The 16,568-nt window shown below is 50.3% G+C and overlaps 4 protein-coding genes across 4 annotated transcripts; all 4 read right to left on the bottom strand.

Annotated features, from left to right (window-relative positions):
• Window positions 1-7,488: 7,488 nt before the first annotated feature.
• LOC137817889 (uncharacterized) lies at window positions 7,489-8,611 on the bottom strand. The gene is made up of 2 exons (XM_068621114.1): window positions 8,290-8,611; window positions 7,489-7,907 (listed from the first exon to the last, which is right to left on the bottom strand). The coding sequence occupies exons 1-2, from the start codon at window positions 8,609-8,611 to the stop codon at window positions 7,489-7,491; spliced, it is 741 nt and encodes a 246-aa protein (XP_068477215.1).
• Window positions 8,612-8,629: 18 nt separating this feature from the next.
• LOC137817888 (uncharacterized) lies at window positions 8,630-9,463 on the bottom strand. The gene has a single exon (XM_068621113.1). It carries the CDS (start codon window positions 9,461-9,463, stop codon window positions 8,630-8,632), a length of 834 nt encoding a protein of 277 aa, XP_068477214.1.
• Window positions 9,464-13,677: 4,214 nt separating this feature from the next.
• Window positions 13,678-14,213, bottom strand: LOC137817886 (uncharacterized). The gene is made up of 2 exons (XM_068621112.1): window positions 14,059-14,213; window positions 13,678-13,963 (listed from the first exon to the last, which is right to left on the bottom strand). Exons 1-2 carry the CDS (start codon window positions 14,211-14,213, stop codon window positions 13,678-13,680), a joined length of 441 nt encoding a protein of 146 aa, XP_068477213.1.
• A 737-nt stretch (window positions 14,214-14,950) lies between these two features.
• LOC137817885 (uncharacterized) lies at window positions 14,951-16,320 on the bottom strand. The gene is made up of 2 exons (XM_068621111.1): window positions 15,788-16,320; window positions 14,951-15,743 (listed from the first exon to the last, which is right to left on the bottom strand). Exons 1-2 carry the CDS (start codon window positions 16,318-16,320, stop codon window positions 14,951-14,953), a joined length of 1,326 nt encoding a protein of 441 aa, XP_068477212.1.
• Window positions 16,321-16,568: the final 248 nt, after the last annotated feature.

Raw genomic sequence — 16,568 nt, 5'->3', positions numbered from 1 at the left:
GGCTTCCACAGTTGCCTGCAACGAGCGCATAATCTCTACCATCTGCGCCATGGTCATGGCGACGGCGCCTTCAGCAGCAACGGGCGCAACTGGACTTGAACGGTTGCTTCTCATTTTTCTCATGAAAACTCAGCAAATCACAGAGAATAATGAACAACACTTCCTTCAGCGACGATCGATTCAGCGATCAATCGGTCAGACCTGCGCGAAACTCTGCAAGAAACTCAAGAACACAGAAAACCTCCACAGAAATCTGCAACTCCACCAGAAACCACCACTTCTTCCACGGAAAACCAAACGAACCAAAGAACTCAAACTTCACCGAACAAATCACGCGTAAACAGCAGGAAACTTCACCTCACTGAACAAAAATCCTAACGAACGGCGGAAAATGCGAAATCACCGAACAAAACTAGATGAACAGCGAACTACGGTTGCACCAGCACACAACCACACAAAAAATCACGAAAACCTCCAAGAACTCACGCTGCGGATGGGAACAAGTTTTACACGGCCCCACGGTGGGCGCCTGATGATCCTGCCTGTTGACCAGAACGTTGGAACTTGCCTCGTCAAACTTGGATCGACGTGCGCACCGCTTCAACCTCCGTCCTCCGCCAAGATCCACCTCAAGAACCTGCAAAAGAACAGAGCGGCGCCGCTGCGGCCGATCGCACTCCAACGCCCAAGTCAGTGACCGAACCACCAAATACTAAGAGCAATAACACTCAAGAACTCTCAAGGAACCGTGCAATGTTCTCTCTCACAGTATGCTCAAGAACTCGCAAGCGTAAAGAGTACAATCTGAACGTGCGTACCTCGAAAGTTCGTTGGGAAACCCTTTTATACCTGGTCACTTTCTCTCTCCTGGCAGTTACAGACCTGGACACGTGGCTCGCATCCAGTCGTACACGTGCCATCATCTGGAGCCTCCTTGACTTGGGCGCTGCTTCTGACTCTCTTTTGGCTAAGTTACTTATGCATGGTACTGCCCAGTGCATAGCTAACTTGGGAGCGCGATCTCTACTAGAATTGGCGAGTTAGGGTGCCTTCGTACACCTTCCCTGTGGTCTCGCCGGCCGCCTTCATAATCTGCACCACCTTCATCTTCGGCGATGTGCTTGCTCTGGCGATCTCCAATCACTTGGTCGCCTGAGTTTACATCTGGCGACTTCATCTTTAACCCGATGATCGCCGGTTCTGGTATGCTGGAGATCGGAACACGCCAACTTAATAACTGGCGACTTCACGAGCCCCCCGACCTCTTTCCCTTCTGCCAACCTGGCGTCTTGTCAACACGCCAATACTGTAGCTTGATGCCACGTCATCACTTCCGACTACCAGGGCGGTACAGCATGCGATCTGAGTTCACCGTTGCCTTAAATCACGCACGGGCGACAAGGTCTCTTTTCCGAAAACTTAAAAACGATAAGCATGCAAACTTAGTGACCTCTTTAATAAACTTCGAAACCTTCTTTATTGGGTGGCCTCGTTAAAAACCCTCCTTAGGGAAAAAAGAGTGCCCCCTTGAAAAACTGTTTTAACTGAAACTGCTTTAAACTGTTCAAGTTAATCACTACTTACAATGCTTTAACTGTAATAAAACTTGAGATGGGTGGCGTTCCAAGTACGAGGAATCGCCCCTCCTTCCAACGTCTCCAAGCGGTAGGCGCCGTTTCCGAGTGCTTCGGTTATTCTAAACGGTCCTGTCCACTTAGGCGACAATTTGTTCTCCGTCTCATACTGGTGGGCCTTCCTCATCATCAGATCGCCATCTCTGAATTGTCTTGGTTTTATTCTAGAGTTGTACCTGCGTTCAACTCTTCTCTTCACTGCTTCTGCCTTCACCCGTGCTTCCTCCCCGCCGTAACAAGCGAGATTACAATGGGATCGTTGTCATGGGGCACAACATCCCTAAGATCTTCTTTGGTGAACGTGATGTCCACATCGGGCGAGTGATCCTCAAAAGCTTCTACTGACATCACGGACCTCGCATATTTCTTCCGCTGTGATGCAGTACACCCACCACTCGAGAATACATCAGCTATAGTGTGGATCTCGCCGTGAATGGGTACTTCATGCTGTTGTCCCTCACTGCTCGCCGGTTGTAAACCTGACGATTGCCCCATTTGCTTCCTCAGCCCCCCTTGACAAGGGTAAGAGGGTGGTGGAGGTCGTTTCCGATGACGAGGACTCTGCTGAGGGGCAAGTCTTCAAGCGACAGAGAACCCAGCATGCCCCTCAGACAGTTACCTCCGTTACTTCCTGCTCTCATGGGGCTGAGTCCTTAAGGGAGGATCCACCGAGTGCCACTTCCCCACCTCAATCAGTGCATCAGGAGAGAGGGTTTGAAGCTGAGCCCATAGGTGTTCTTCCACTTGCCCCAGAACTTCCTCTTCCCATGCAAGAGTCATTAAGGGGTTTTCTGAGCAGCGAGTCTTCTGGTAGCCAAACTGAAGGGCCCCAGAGAGAGCATGTACTATTACATGGGCCTCTTCATGTCTTGCCCCTACTCTTGGCACAAACAATCCAGGGCCAAAGCCGCCCAAGCCTCTGCCTTCAAAGCTCTGGAGAAGGAAGTTGCTTCTCTGAAAGAGGAGAAGGAGAGGCTGGCTGCCCTTTGGGGGCGTCAAGAGGGTGCGTACAAAGAGTCACTGAGGGTGGCGCAGAAGGCGAGGGAGGAGGCCAACAAACGGCTGCACGAGGTGGCTCAAGCCCAGGCAGGGCTTCTTAATGAAGTGGTCCCCCTTCGCACAAAGATCGCTGATCTTGAGACGGCTGTAGAAACCTCTAAGGCATATCAGAAGAAACTCGAGCACCAGTGTGTGGACCGGGAGCAGAAGCTGGGGAAGACGGATGTCGCTCTTGCGAACAAAACTGATGAGTGTTCCCGGTTAACCACTGAGAACGCCTCCCTCCAAGCCAAAGTTCAAGAGTTGACCTCTGCCCTGGCCTCCAAGGACCAAGAGATGACCGCTCAAGCTGCCAACTTCAAAATTGCTGAAGCGAAGCTGGTCGAGGAGGTTGCCTCCGGATTTGCTGAGGGGTTCGCGGAGGCTCTGGTCTAGGCTGGTATTGACGTCTCCGGGTGCAGTCCTTTGAACGAGGTGGTTGACGGCCAAATTGTGCCCTTGGAGGCTTATGAGGAATAGCCTCTTTTGTAACTGTAGCAAACTTTATTTGTATCTATATGTAACTCCAACTTTTGACCTTGTTTTGTTTTGAATGCTTATTTAAACTTTTGTCTTTGCATCCTTGCTTGCTTTAACTTTCCTCGTACCTTTTATCTGCTTCTGCTTCCTTTTCTTTATCAAAGGCACAACTGGTATTCACCTTCGATGCATATCCTCATCGCTTCACCTTTGACTCTTTAGGTAGCGCGTGATTTTCTCTCTTTCTTTTTCCTTCTAAGTCGTAGCATACACCCTTCTCTTGGTCTTTCCACTTAGAACCTTGCTTGGCCTTCGTATCTGTAAGGAACCTTCCTCACGAAGGCGTCGCCTGTTTAGTCATTGCCCAAAGGCAAAGGAGGATTTGGTTTCTACCATGGCCTCATGGTGTCTAGATACTTTGGGACAAAAGTCGCGCTCTGGTTGTCACGCCCCTGGAGATGTCTATACAATGGTATTGCATCGTCCGTGGAGTGTCTAAAACACCAGGGCAACTCAACCTTTTTGCGTTTGGTGCCCACGCCTGAGGAGAGGCCTGCTACAGCAACGTCGTATCGTCCTCAGGGTGTCTGAAAACACCAAGGCGTAGCGTTCTAAACATCAGACGCTGGGGCTACCTATTCCTACCTGAAGAGGGGGCGTTCCGAAGGAATCCCTTGACCCCTGCTCAGGGACTAGGCACCCAGATTTTTAGCTTACATCTATCGTCTGATACCGGGGCCAGCTATTCATACCTGAGGAGGGGGCGTCCCAAGGGAATCCCTTAACCCCTGCTCAAGGGCCGAGCGCCCGGGTTTTTGACCTATGTCTAGCAACTGACACCGGGGCTAGTTGTTCCTACTTGAGGAGGGGGCGTCCCGAGGGAATCCTTTAACCCCTGCTCAAGGACTAGGCTTCCGGATTTTATCTTATACTGATATCTGGTACCGGGGCTAGTTGTTCCTACTTGAGGAGGGGGCGTCCCGAAGGAATCCTTTAACCCCTGCTCAAGGACTAGGCTTCCGGATTTCATCTTATACTGATATCTGGTACCGGGGCTAGCTGTTCCTACTTGAGGAGGGGGCGTCCCGAAGGAATCCTTTAACCCCTGCTCAAGGACTAGGCTTTCGGATTTCATCTTATACTGGTATACCTGTTATCTTGCCCTGAACCTGACTTCTGCTTGATTATTTGGTGGCGACGCCTACTTCGGGCGACGCCTTCTCTTTCCGACGTCTTATCTTGGCGACGCCTCATCTTGGCGACGCTTTATCTTGGTGACAGCTTATCCTGGCAACAGCTTATCTTGGCAACAGCTTATCTTGGCAACGCCTTATCTTGGCGACGCCTCATCTTGGCGACGCCTTATCTTTGTCTTTGTTTCTTTGATCTTTGATCCTTGATCTTGCAAGAAAGGGAAAAACTAGGGCAAAAATATTTTAACTTTTCTTTTCTTTATTTGGGTGACCTCGTTAAAAAACCCCCACGAGGGAAAAAGAGTGTCCCCTTTACAAACTTCAACTGGAATAACATCAACTGAAATAAAACTTTAAATTTGCCGCATTCCAGCTACGTGGGATGGGGCTCCCTTCTAAAGTCTCCAGCTTATACGAACCATTCCCTTTGGCTTTGGTTATTCTGAACGGTCCATCCACTTGGGAGACAACTTGTTTTATAATTCGTAGGGGGTGAGCCTTCCTCATGACCAGATCACCAATCTGGAATTGTCGCAACTTCACTTTGGAGCTGTACTGACGCTCCACTCTTCTCTTCACGGCCTCGGCCTTAATTTTCGCTTCTTCCCTAGCCTCGTCTATCAGGTCCAGGTTCACCCTCCTTTCTTCGTTGGATTCTTCCGCCACGAAACCCAGGAAACGGGGCGAGCCTTCGTGGATCTCTACTGGGATCATAGCGTCCTATCCATACACTAAGCTGAAGGGCATCTCCATGCCGGAGGATTGAGGCGTGGTGTGGTAAGCCCATACGATCCTTGGTACTTCATCTGCCCACGCCCCTTTAGCCTTCTCTAGTCTGCGTTTCAAACCCCTCAACAAAACTCTGTTTGCTGACTCGACCTCCCCGTTTGTCTGGGGGTGTTCGACTGATGCAAACACCTGCTTGGTTCCTACTTCTGTACATAGCTTCCCCAACTGTTGGCTTGCGAACTGGGTGCCATTGTCTGAAATGAGATGCCTTGGTACTCCGAAACGACACACAATGTTCTTCCAAACAAAGTGTTGTATCTTGTGGGCGGTGATTTGTGCCACTGGTTCGACTTCTATCCACTTGGTGAAGTACTCGATTGCAACGATCAAATACTTCATCTGCCCTATCGCCAATGGGAATGGACCTAAGATATCAATTCCCCAAGTATGGAAAGGCCACGGGCTGTATATGGATCTTAGCTCCTCTGGCGGCGCCTTGTGCCAATCAGCGTGCCTCTGGCACTGCTTGCAATGCTGGGCGTATCGTACGCAATCCTCTCTTACTGTTGGCCAGAAGAACCCTGCACGTATCACCTTGGACGCCAAGGATCTTCCTCCCACGTGGCTCCCACAAATACCTTCGTGAAGTTCGGCCATTATCTTGGTACACTCGTCGCCGCTTACGCACGTCAAGATAGGGTGCATAAACCCATGCCTGAACAATATCTCATCCACTAAGGTGTACCTGGCGGCGCTCCTCTTAATCTTCTTGCCCTCCTCTGGTTCTGCTGGGACGATTCCATCCGCTAGGTATCGCCTGTAAGGGGTCATCCAAGTGTCGCCTTTCTCCAAAGTGCATACCTGTACACCCCTTCCTTCATCTGGCGAGGCTGTGTAAGTACTGATGCAAGGTGCCCTCGCCGTATCTTGACTCAAAGAGCGACGACTCCTTGGTTTTCCTCTTGTTGTACTAACATGAAGGACGTCCACCCTGTTGTCTGCAACGAACTTTCGTAGCGTCTTGAGGGTCTCCTGTATTACGGTCCTCTGCCTTCCCCCCTTGCCTGAGCTGGCCAGCTTGGAAAGCAGGTCAGCTCTGGCATTTTGCTCCCTGGGGACATGCACCAGCTCAAACACAGCGAAGGCTCTCTTCAACACCTCGACGTACCTCAAGTATGCGGCCATTTGTGGATCCTTTGCCTGATACTCCCCCGTTACTTGCCCTGTGACCAATTGTGAGTCACTTTTTGCCAAGAGGCTCTGGGCACCCATTTCTTTAGCCAAAAGCATCCCAACAATCAACGCCTCGTACTCCGCCTGGTTGTTGCTTGCCTTGAAGGCGAAGCGTAAAGCCTACTCGATCAACACTCCATTAGGCCCTTCCAAGATTATTCCAGCACCACTCCCTTGCTGGTTGGAAGATCCATCCACTGAGAGCATCCACTGTGCCCCTAATTCCACTTCTTGAGGGTCTCCTCCTGGTGAAAGTTCTGCCACGAAGTCAGCATAAACTTGCCCTTTGATGGACCCCCTGGGTTCATATTGGATATCGAACTCTGACAACTCTACCGCCCCGGGAGGTTTGTCATCACCACCACTGTGAAGCTGTGGAAATAGTGGCGGAGCCTTCGTGCTGAGAATACTACCGCTAGCGTCGCTTTCTCTAGTGACTGGTACCTCAATTTTGGGCCTTGTAAGGCCTTGCTCACGAAGTAGATGGGCTTCTGCACCTGGTCTTGCTCCTAAACAAGTACAGAACTGATGGCCCACTCAGTCACCGCAAAGTACAAGCGGAGGGGGACGCCTACTTGTGGCTTGCAAAGCACAGGTGGCGTCGCCAAGTACTCGTTCAACTTGAGAAACGCTGCTTCACACTCATCTGTCCATGCGAAGCGGTTATTCCTTTTGAGGCACTGGAAGTAAGGGTGGCCCTTCTCTCGTTCGGCTGATACGAATCTCGATAATGCTGCCATTCGCCCCGTTAGTTGTTGAACTTCTTTCACTGAGGTTGGGCTCATCATGGCGATGATGGCTGCAAACTTTTCAGGATTTGCTTCTATCCCCCTCTCTGTGAGCATGAAACCTAAGAACTTTCCCGCCTCTACGCCAAAAACGCACTTCTCTGGGTTTAACTTGAGGTGATACTTCGATATGGTAGCAAACAACTCTTCCAGATCAGCTGCATGCTGCCCTCTCTCGCGGGAAGTTACCACCATGTCATCTACGTAAGCGTGCACGTTCCTTCCCAGCATGGGTGCAAGGACCTTATCCATCAGCCTCTGATAGGTGGCGCCTGCATTCTTGAAACCAAACGGCATCACCTTATAACAGTAACTGCATGTTTCCGTCATGAACGTCGTTTTGCTCTCGTCTCTAGGATGCATCTTGATCTGATTGTAACCTGAGAATGCATCCTAGAAACTTAGCATCTTGCAACCCGAGGCGCTATCCACTAATGCATCGATGTTGGGTAATGGGTACGAGTCCTTGGGGCATGCCTTGTTCAGATTTGTTAAGTCAACGCACATCCTCCACTTCCCATTCGCCTTCTTTACTAGAACTACGTTGGCTAACCACTCAGGGTATTGTATCTCCCTGATGTGTCCGGCGCTGAGCAGCTTCTGTGTTTCCTCCTTCACAATGAGGCATCGCTCTGAGTTGAACTTCCTCCTTCTTTGTCTCACAGGGCGAACCTTTGCGTCCATGGTGAGATGGTGGCACAAAAAATCTGGGTCAATACCTGGCATATCCGCCGCAGTCCACACGAAAGCATCTAGGTGGCGTGAGATTACTGCAGCTACCTCTTCTTGTTCTCCTTGGCTCAGCAAGCGTCCTAATTTGAACACCTTACCCCCTATTTGTCTTTCTACTATGTTATCTCCTGGTCGGGGTCGCTCATTCTGTACATTCTCTGCAAGAGACTATTTCGTGGAGTCCTCTTCCATGGGCGTCGCCCCAACGGATGCATCGGGCATCGCCTTCTGCGGGCGAGGCCTCTCCGTGTACTCCTTCCATCGGCGAGGCATCGCCGTTTCTTCATTCTGTATGTGCCTCTTCTATAGGCGTCGCCCCTGAGGTGGCTTCGACCGGCGTGGGCTTCACGGGCGTCGCCTCTTCCAACGGTTCTAACTCCATTTGCGAATTTGAAACGAATGGTCGCTCAATCACCATGACCACGCCTCTTTTTATCTTTAGGCTATTTTCATAACACTTACGGGCCTCTTCTTGATCTGACTTGATCACAATTACCTTACCACTAAGATCTGGTAGCTTCATCTTCATGTGGCGCGTGGAGGACACCGCCCTCAATCTGTTCAAGGCAGGTCTGCCTAACAAAATGTTGTAGGCTGAGTTGGCGTTGACCACCAAGTACCGGATGTTCTCGGTGCGTGATGCTGCTCCATCAGTGAACGTTGTCCTCAACTCCAAGTAGCCTCGTACCTCTACTGGATTATCAGCAAATCCATACAAGCATCCAGTATAGGGTCTCAAAAGATCGGGGGACAACTGTAGCTTGTTGAAAGTTGACCAAAACATGACGTCTGCGGAACTGGCCTAGTCGACGAGGACCCTATGCACCTTCCTTCCTGCCGTGACTACTGAAATGACCACTGGGTCATTGTCGTGCGGGACCACATCCCGCAGGTCAGCCCTTGTGAAAACGAGATCTGACTCCCATGGGTCGTCTGGAAATTCCTCTGCAACCGAACTCACTGACGTCACATATTTCTTCCGTTGAGAGGCAGTGGGCCCTCCTCCAGAAAAGCCGCCAGAGATGGTGTGCACTTCTCCGTGAGTTGGGACTTCATGCGCTTGACCTTCCTCTAGCGTCGCCGGGACTGCGGTCGTGGTGGACCCAGCGAGATAATCTTTCAAGAAACCATTCTTCACAAGCTCATCTAATTGATAGCCCAGCGCCAAGCAGTTGTTAATATGGTGCCCAAACGCCTCGTGGAATTCGCACCATGATTCCTTGTGAGGCCCCTGAATTTTGTCAGACTTCACTGGTGGCCTCAACTTGTCAGTTATGTTGGGCACAACGATGAGGTCTTTGAGTTCCACCACAAAGTTGTGCCTTAGTGGTCTATTTCCTTCTCTCCTTTCTTCGGCTCGCCCCCTTGGCTGGGCCCTCCTTGTCTCGTAAGTGCGCTTCTTGTCTAGGTTCCTTTTCTCTGTGGCAGCTTCGTGGACCCTAGCGGGTTGTGTGCGTATCTGCACCCTTGGTCGCGCAGGTGCAGCAGTCGTGCACTTCTCGTATGCCTCGCCCTCCGAGGCAATGTGCTCTACCACCCGACGCCTCACTTCAGCAAAAGTTTTGGGGCGGCTGCGGTTGAGCGATTTGCTAAAAGATCTAGGACACACCCCCTTTCTAAATGCGTACACGATCATGGGCTCGTCTGTGGTACCCACCTTCACAACCTGTGCCCCGAAGCGGCTTATGTACTCCTTCAGAGTTTCCTAAATATTGCTCTCTGAATAGTCGTGAGAGTTGCGCGAAAGACGTAATGTGACCCTCTGGGAGGCTGATGAACCAATCCATGGCCATCCCAGTCAAAGTGCTCATAAAGATCTTGCATCTCACAGCATCAGAACCGCCAACCAGCATCATCTGTGTGTGGAACGCAGTGAGGTGCGCCTCAGGATTGTTGTCTCTAAGATTGCCTGTGAGAATGGTGTTGTGAATTCTCTAGGTGGGGAGGCAGTCTCAGGCTCGTCTACATCGCGCCATCCACGGCGTAACTCCTCATTGGCACGGTGGAGCTCATCGTTTCTCGCCTGAGAAGCTGCAAGATCCGCTTGCATGCGCTCTTGCTCCGCTTTCGATGCTGTCATTGCTTCCTGCAGCCCTTGCATCATGCCCATGAGTTTTTGCATGGTCATCTCTTCACTCCTAGCGCGTGCAGGTCTCGTGGTCATGGCTTTCTGGAAACCCTCTCAACTTATCTTGGTTTTGAGAACTGGAACTGAAAAACTCTGGTGGTGGGACTGATGTTTTATATCGGCCCCACGCTGGGCGCCAAATGTTCTCGCTGGTTGACCAGGGTCGTCTTTGTGCGTGGCTTGTCCTTGCGAGCTAGGGCACCTTCGTTATGCTCCGTTTGTGATACCTGAAAAGAAGTGAAAAAAGGGGCGCCCTCGCGGCTGTTTGCACTCCGACGATCAAGTCAGCTAACGAGAAACATCAAAGGTGACACACCCTTGGGAGGTGGTCGAAGAAACTGTAATGAATGACTGAGTAACTGTGTAACTAGAACGGTGTTGCCCTAACTGCCTTGTGCTTACTGTGAATGCACCGCGAAGACAACCAAGGTTTTCTCTGTGTATCTGTATGTATTAGGTTAAGACTCGGATCCCCTTTCAAATGTCCCAAGGTTCCTTTTTATACACATCCAGCATTTAAAGCGCGCTAAAGCGCATTGAAAGCATATAAAAATGTTCCCTGAAACATTTGATACGTAATCTTAAATTAGCGCGTACCTTAGCAAACTTTCACTGAAACCTTTAATGGGCACGTGTGCATTGCCACGTGGCCTTCTGACTTGACCATTTATTCTGTGCAGAGGGTCCCACAGCGCCGCAACTCAACTTAGGGTTATTCTATTGTGTGAGCTTTCCTTCGAAGTACTCTTTGGCACGTGGGATGACTTTCTGGGTGCCAACCCATGCTTCCCAGTCACTAGTCACTCACCCTGGGGGTGTATCTACCTTGCTCTCATACCCTGCACGTGGTTCTCCCCTGGTCATGGCCCTCTTATAGGTCGTATCTGTACCAGGGTCTCCCAGCAGTGGCGTGGATACCTCACAAGTCAGGATACCCCCTTCTGGTGCTAGACTTATGGCCTTGAAGCCACCTTTCTCTTCTCCTTACTACTGTTTTGTATGGTCGAGGCTCGAAGCCTCTCTGGCGATGTCTTTACTCGGCGATGTCTCTCTCGGGCGATGCCTCTCCTAGGCAACGCCTCAGCGAGGCGATGACTCGAGCGGTCAACCTGTTGACTTCTCTTCCTTGGGTCCCTTGAGGGGTCCCACCATGCGTTGATTCTGACCTTTGGTCAACGCCCGGGGACGGGACGGTACAAACTCCAACAACTCAAAGAAACTCCAATTTACTGATTAAAACCCGAAGCAAACGGTGAAACTCCAGAAAACCGATTACGACAGCAAGCAATCGAATAGATATTCCCGAAACTTCAACAAACTCGAACTGTGGTTGGGAATCACCTTTTACACGGCCCGACGGTGGGCGCCTGATGATCCTGCCGGTTGACCAAGCGCAAGAACGATGCCTCGTCACGATCTTTCCTCACCAGCTTTAACACCACGTGCGCTTCAAGTCCACGCTACAGATTGTCTCTCTAAGAACCTGAAAACACAATATAGCGCCGCTACGGCCGGTGGCGCTCCGACGCTCAAGTCAGCGACAGGAACACCCAAAAATTGAGAGGAAACTAGATGCTGTAGAACCGTGCTCAAGTGTTCTCAACAAGAAAAATGAGTCGTAATGAACGTACCTCCCTCAAATTCTGTTAAGTTTACCTCTTATACTTCGGCATTGTCTCTCTCCAGACGGTTACACCTTTGGACACGTGGCTCGCATCAAACTCTACACGTGTCACCATCTGGGCTGAAGTAACTTAAGCGTCATTTCCTTGTATCCCGTTACGCGTCTAAGTCTCCTATTCAAGGTGTAACCTAGCACGTAACACACTCTGGAACGCCACCCGATAAAGCGAGTATCGGATGCAACAAAGTACATCATCCCTGTGATATCGCTTGTCGCAGGTGCCACCTTTCTCACTGTCACGGCATGCATGTTCTAGCTAAGGAAACCTCGCCATCGACGAATGTTCACTCTGGGAATCCCGTCATCGATGAGCAAGCTGTTTCCTCCAACTCACTGCTCGTGCTGAGACATGGTCACCTTGTCTCTTAACCTCCATGCTTTATGCTGACGTAACAAACATCTTTACTGAACTTACGCGCCTGAACTTACTCGCCTGAACCTCCAACAATTTCAGCTAAGTTTACTGGGAAATCCAACGATGTGACTCTTGCGACGATGTTATACAACTCTGGCGACCACCGACTATGCGCACTGGAGAACGCCGCTTCAATGACTGGCGATTATGTCATCTTTCTCGACTACACACCTTTCTCTCGACCACGTGTCCCGCTAAGCACGCTCCACATGATCGCTTAATGCCACGTCATCATACCCGATGACCTGGCCAGTACAACAACCATGAGGTACTTCATCTGTCGTACTGCTAAAGGAAAGGCCCCAAAATGTCGATCCCCCAAGTATGAAACGGCCATGGGCTATAGATCGACCTAAGCTCTTCTGGAGGCGCTTTGTGCGAGTCAGCGTGTTGCTGGCACTGCTTGCACCGTTGTGCATACCCCGTGCAATCTCCCTTCATGGTTGGCCAATAATATCCTGCACGAATGGCCTTTGATGAGAGAGATCGACCGCCGATGTGGCTTCCGCATATCCCTTCATGAAGTTCTGCCATGATACGCGTGCATTGCACACACCAGAATAGGGTGAGTGAACCCATGCCTGAACAACTTTCCATCGATCAAGGTGTACTTGCTTGATTTTTTCATGATTTTTCTAGCCTCTGTAGGCTCTTGCGGGAGTACCCCATCAGCCAAATAGCATTGGTAGGGTGTCATCCAAGTTTCTCCTCCTTCAACTAGGCAAACTTGCAACGACCTTTCCCCAACAATTGGGTATACGCTCATTTTGGGCATTTTTATCGTCTCCTGGGTCAATGACCGATGACTCCTTTTTACCCCTTTCGAAGTGCTGATCTGTTGGACTTCTGCCGCATTATCTGTGGCAATTTGAGGTGTCCTCAAAGTCTCTTGGATGACTGTCCTCTATCTGCCCCACTTTCCCGAACTGGCAAGCTTTGTTATCAAGTCGGCTCGGGCATTCTGTTCTCGGGGCACGTGGACCAACTCGAACACCTCAAACATCTCCCTCAGAATCTGGACGTACTCCAGATATACGACCATATGAGGGTCTTTAGCCTGGTGTTCTCCTGTGACCTAACCTGTGACTAACAAGGAATCACTCTTCGCCAGCAAACCTCCCGCACCCATCTCCTTAGCTAGCAGCATTCCAGTGATCAAGGCCTCATACTCCGCTTGGTTGTTACTGGCCTTGAAAGTGAACCGTAAGGCCTGTTCAATTAGCAACCCATTTGGTCCTTCCAAGATGACACCAACCCCACTACCCTGTTGGTTGGAGGAACCTTCTACAGAGAGTACCCATCTGAATCCTGGTCCTTCTTGGTGCGTGGCTATCGAGGATAGCTCTACCACGAAGTCAGCATAAACCCGGCCTTTAATAAGGCCTCTGGGCTTATACAGCTCATCGAACTCTGATAGCTCTACTACCATCGCATCATCCTGCCTGCTACAATCTGGTTTCTGTAAGACCTTGCGGATTGGAAGGTCTGTCATTACTATTACGGTGAAGCTCTAGAAGTAATGGCGAAGTCTTCGCGCTGAGAACACTACTGCCAGGGTTGCTTTCTCTATGGCCTAGTATCTCACCTCAGGCCCATGTAGTAAATTGGCTTTTGCACCTGGTCCTAGTCTTGTACCAGGACCGAACTAATCGCCTTTTCTGTTACTGCGAAGTACAGGCGAAGTGGAGTACCCAGCTGTGGCTTGCACAACACTGGTGGACTGGCCAAGTACTCCTTTAGTTTTAGGAATGCCTCTTCGCACTCCCTGGTCCATACGATTCTGCTATTCCTCTTCAGGCATTGGAAATAAGGATGCCCTTTTCTCCTCCCGCCGATACAAATCTGGACAGAGCGGTCATGCGCCTTGTCAATTGTTGCACCTCCTTCACTGAGATAATGCTCCTCTTTGCTATGATCGCAACACACTTATTAGGATTCTCCTATATCCCACGTTTAGTGAGTAGGAACCCCAAAAACTTGCCTGCTTCCACCCCGAACACGCACTTTTCCGGGTTCAGCTTTAACCGGTATTTAGCTATTGTGGTGAATAGCTCTTCTAGGTCTGCTACATGTTGCTCCCTTTGCTGGGAGGTGACCACCATGTCATCCACATACGCTTGGACGTTCCACCTTATCATGGACACTAGCACTATGTCCATCAGCCTTTAATAAATCGCCCCTACATTCTGAGCCTGAAGGGCATCACCTTGTAGCAGTAGCAAGACAACTTTGTGATGAACGCTATCTTGCACTCGTCCCTGGGTGCATCCTGATTTGGTTGTAACCAGAGAAGGCATCTAGGAAGCTGAGCAATCTACAACCAGACACACTGTCCACCAAAGCGTCAATACTGGGCAACAAGTAAGAGTCTTTCAGACAGGCCTTGTTGAGGTCTGTGAAGTCGGTGCACATCCTCTATTTTCCGCTAGCCTTCTTTACTAGTACCACGTTCGCCAGCCACTCAGGGTACTGCATCTCCGTGATGTGGCCATCCCTCAGCAGTTTCTCTGTCTCTTCTCTGATGACCTGATGCCTTTCGTCGTTGAACTTTCGTCTTCTCTGGCGAACAGGTCGAACCTGGGGATCCTTGGAGAGGCAATGACACAGGAAGTCTAGATCTATTCCAGATATGTCTGAGGCAGACCAAGCGAAAGCATCTAGGTGTCGAGCTATGACTTCGACGATTTGATCCTGTGTCTCTTGGCCAAAGGATTTGCCAAGCTTGAACATCTTCCCGCCGATCTCCCTCTCTAACATGTCTTCGGCAGGTTCAAGCCATCTCTCCCGGGCGTTTCTCTGCACGGGTGACCCCTTCCTCCCTTGGAGGCTGAGTGGTGACAACGAACACTCCTCTCTTCGTCTTGAGGGTATTCTCGTAGCACTTCTTAGCCTCTTTCTAATCAGACTTGATGGTGATCACCGTACCCTCGAGGGAAGGCAGCTTCATCTTCATGTGCCTTGTAGAGGCCACCGTTCCAATCCTGTTCAAAGCAAGTCTGCCCAAAATTATATTACAAGCTAACGGAGCGTTAACAACAAGGTACCTGATGTTTTCAGTGCGTGAAGTTGTGCCATCTGTCAAGGTCGTCCTCAATAATATGTGTCCACGCATTTCCACCTGGTCTCTAATGAAACCATACAAGCAACCAGTATAAGGCCTCAATTGGTCTAGGTACAACTGCAACTTGTTGAAGGTCGACCAGAACATCACATTGGTCGAACTTCCCTGGTCCACGAGGACGCGATGCACCCTCCTCCCTGCCGTCACTACCGAAATCACCACCGGGTCATTGCCATGCGGAATGACGTCCTGGCGGTCGACCTTGGTGAAGACGAGGTCGACGTTGGGAGTATGATCTGCCTCTTGTACCTCTGTCGCTATCACCTCTCGCGCGTACTTCTTCTGCTGGGAGGCGATGCATCCTCCTCTTGAAAATCCTCCAGAGATGGTGTTAATCTCGCCAGAAATGGGCACCTCGTGCCCCTGAACTATTCCCGCGACCACTAACGTCTTATCCTCCTGCGACTCTAGTAGATAGTCCTTCAAGAAGCCGCTCTTCACAAGCTCGTCCAACTGGTGCCCTAGTGACAAGCAGTTGCGTATGGGGTGGCCATATGCGTGGTGGAACTCACACCAAGCGTTTTTGTTGTGCACAAACCTTTTGTCGGTCTTCGTGGGCACCTTTAGTCTTGCCGTGATATTGGGAATAACGATCAGCTCCTTGAGATCTACACGAAAATTGTGCTTGGAGAGCGGGTCTCTTCGCGCGTGTTCTTTGGTCCGGGGCTTCTTGTAAGGTTGTTGCTTTCCCGGGCTTTTCTTCTCTCATGCACCCTCATGGGTTGAGGTCGACCTGCTGTTCGAGGTTGGATAGGACCGACGAAGCCACGTTTCTCTGTAACTCGCTTTTCCGCGGCGATGTGCGCCATAGCCCGACGCCTGATCTCGCAAAACATCTTCGGATAGTATCTAAGCAGCGATTCACTGAAGCGTACTGGTAGCATTCCCTTAGTGAAGGCGTGCACCGTCATGGCCTCATTTGTGGGTTTCAACCTTACCACCTGGACTCCAAACCTATTCAAGAACTCTTTCAATGACTCTCCCTGGTACTGCTTTATGTCAAAGACAGCATAAGAGATTCGAGGGGGAGCCCTGTTGATAAGATACTGTTCTCTGAACAACGTTGCAAATTGGTCGAAGGTGGTGATGTGTCCGTTAAGGAGACTGACGAACAATTCCAATGCTGCGCCTGCCAACGTGATCATCAACAACTTGCAGTACTGATGCGAATCAAATAGATGTCATCAATAGAAGAAATGGACAAGGGCCGAAGCATTTAAAGTTCTTCTTATTAGTCGTTGCAGAAGATGAGGCCCAAGCCCAAAGACCAAGCCCAAGAAAGCCCACTCCAATCAAAGAATCACTAGGAGCATGGCTAGATCTTTGGGAAGAGATTGCCAAATGAAATCTCTCTTTGTAATATCTCTTGTATAAAATTGTCAATAAGATAGGA

Source organism: Phaseolus vulgaris, chromosome 10, assembly GCF_000499845.2.
Source record: "Phaseolus vulgaris cultivar G19833 chromosome 10, P. vulgaris v2.0, whole genome shotgun sequence".
In the NCBI taxonomy this organism is placed as follows: domain Eukaryota; kingdom Viridiplantae; phylum Streptophyta; class Magnoliopsida; order Fabales; family Fabaceae; genus Phaseolus; species Phaseolus vulgaris.
The sequence above is the reverse complement of the archived record's forward strand: the minus strand, read 5'-3'. Positions and strand labels throughout refer to the sequence as shown.

What these genes read in the sequence shown, in the direction of transcription:
- LOC137817889 (XM_068621114.1), bottom strand. Translation starts at nt 8,611, where the DNA reads ATGTTTTGGTCAACTTTCAACAAGCTACAGTTGTCCCCCGATCTTTTG. An exon ending in GTCAGATCAAGAAGAGGCCC is followed by an intron (nt 7,908 to 8,289) that starts GTAAGTGTTATG and finishes TGTTCAAATTAG; the next exon opens with GACGCTTGCTGAGCCAAGGA.
- LOC137817888 (XM_068621113.1), bottom strand. Translation starts at nt 9,463, where the DNA reads ATGATCGTGTACGCATTTAGAAAGGGGGTGTGTCCTAGATCTTTTAGC.
- LOC137817886 (XM_068621112.1), bottom strand. Translation starts at nt 14,213, where the DNA reads ATGGACATAGTGCTAGTGTCCATGATAAGGTGGAACGTCCAAGCGTAT. An exon ending in TTAAAGCTGAACCCGGAAAA is followed by an intron (nt 13,964 to 14,058) that starts GTGCGTGTTCGG and finishes TTGCGATCATAG; the next exon opens with CAAAGAGGAGCATTATCTCA.
- LOC137817885 (XM_068621111.1), bottom strand. Translation starts at nt 16,320, where the DNA reads ATGATCACGTTGGCAGGCGCAGCATTGGAATTGTTCGTCAGTCTCCTT. An exon ending in TCTCCAAGCACAATTTTCGT is followed by an intron (nt 15,744 to 15,787) that starts GTAGATCTCAAG and finishes TATCACGGCAAG; the next exon opens with ACTAAAGGTGCCCACGAAGA.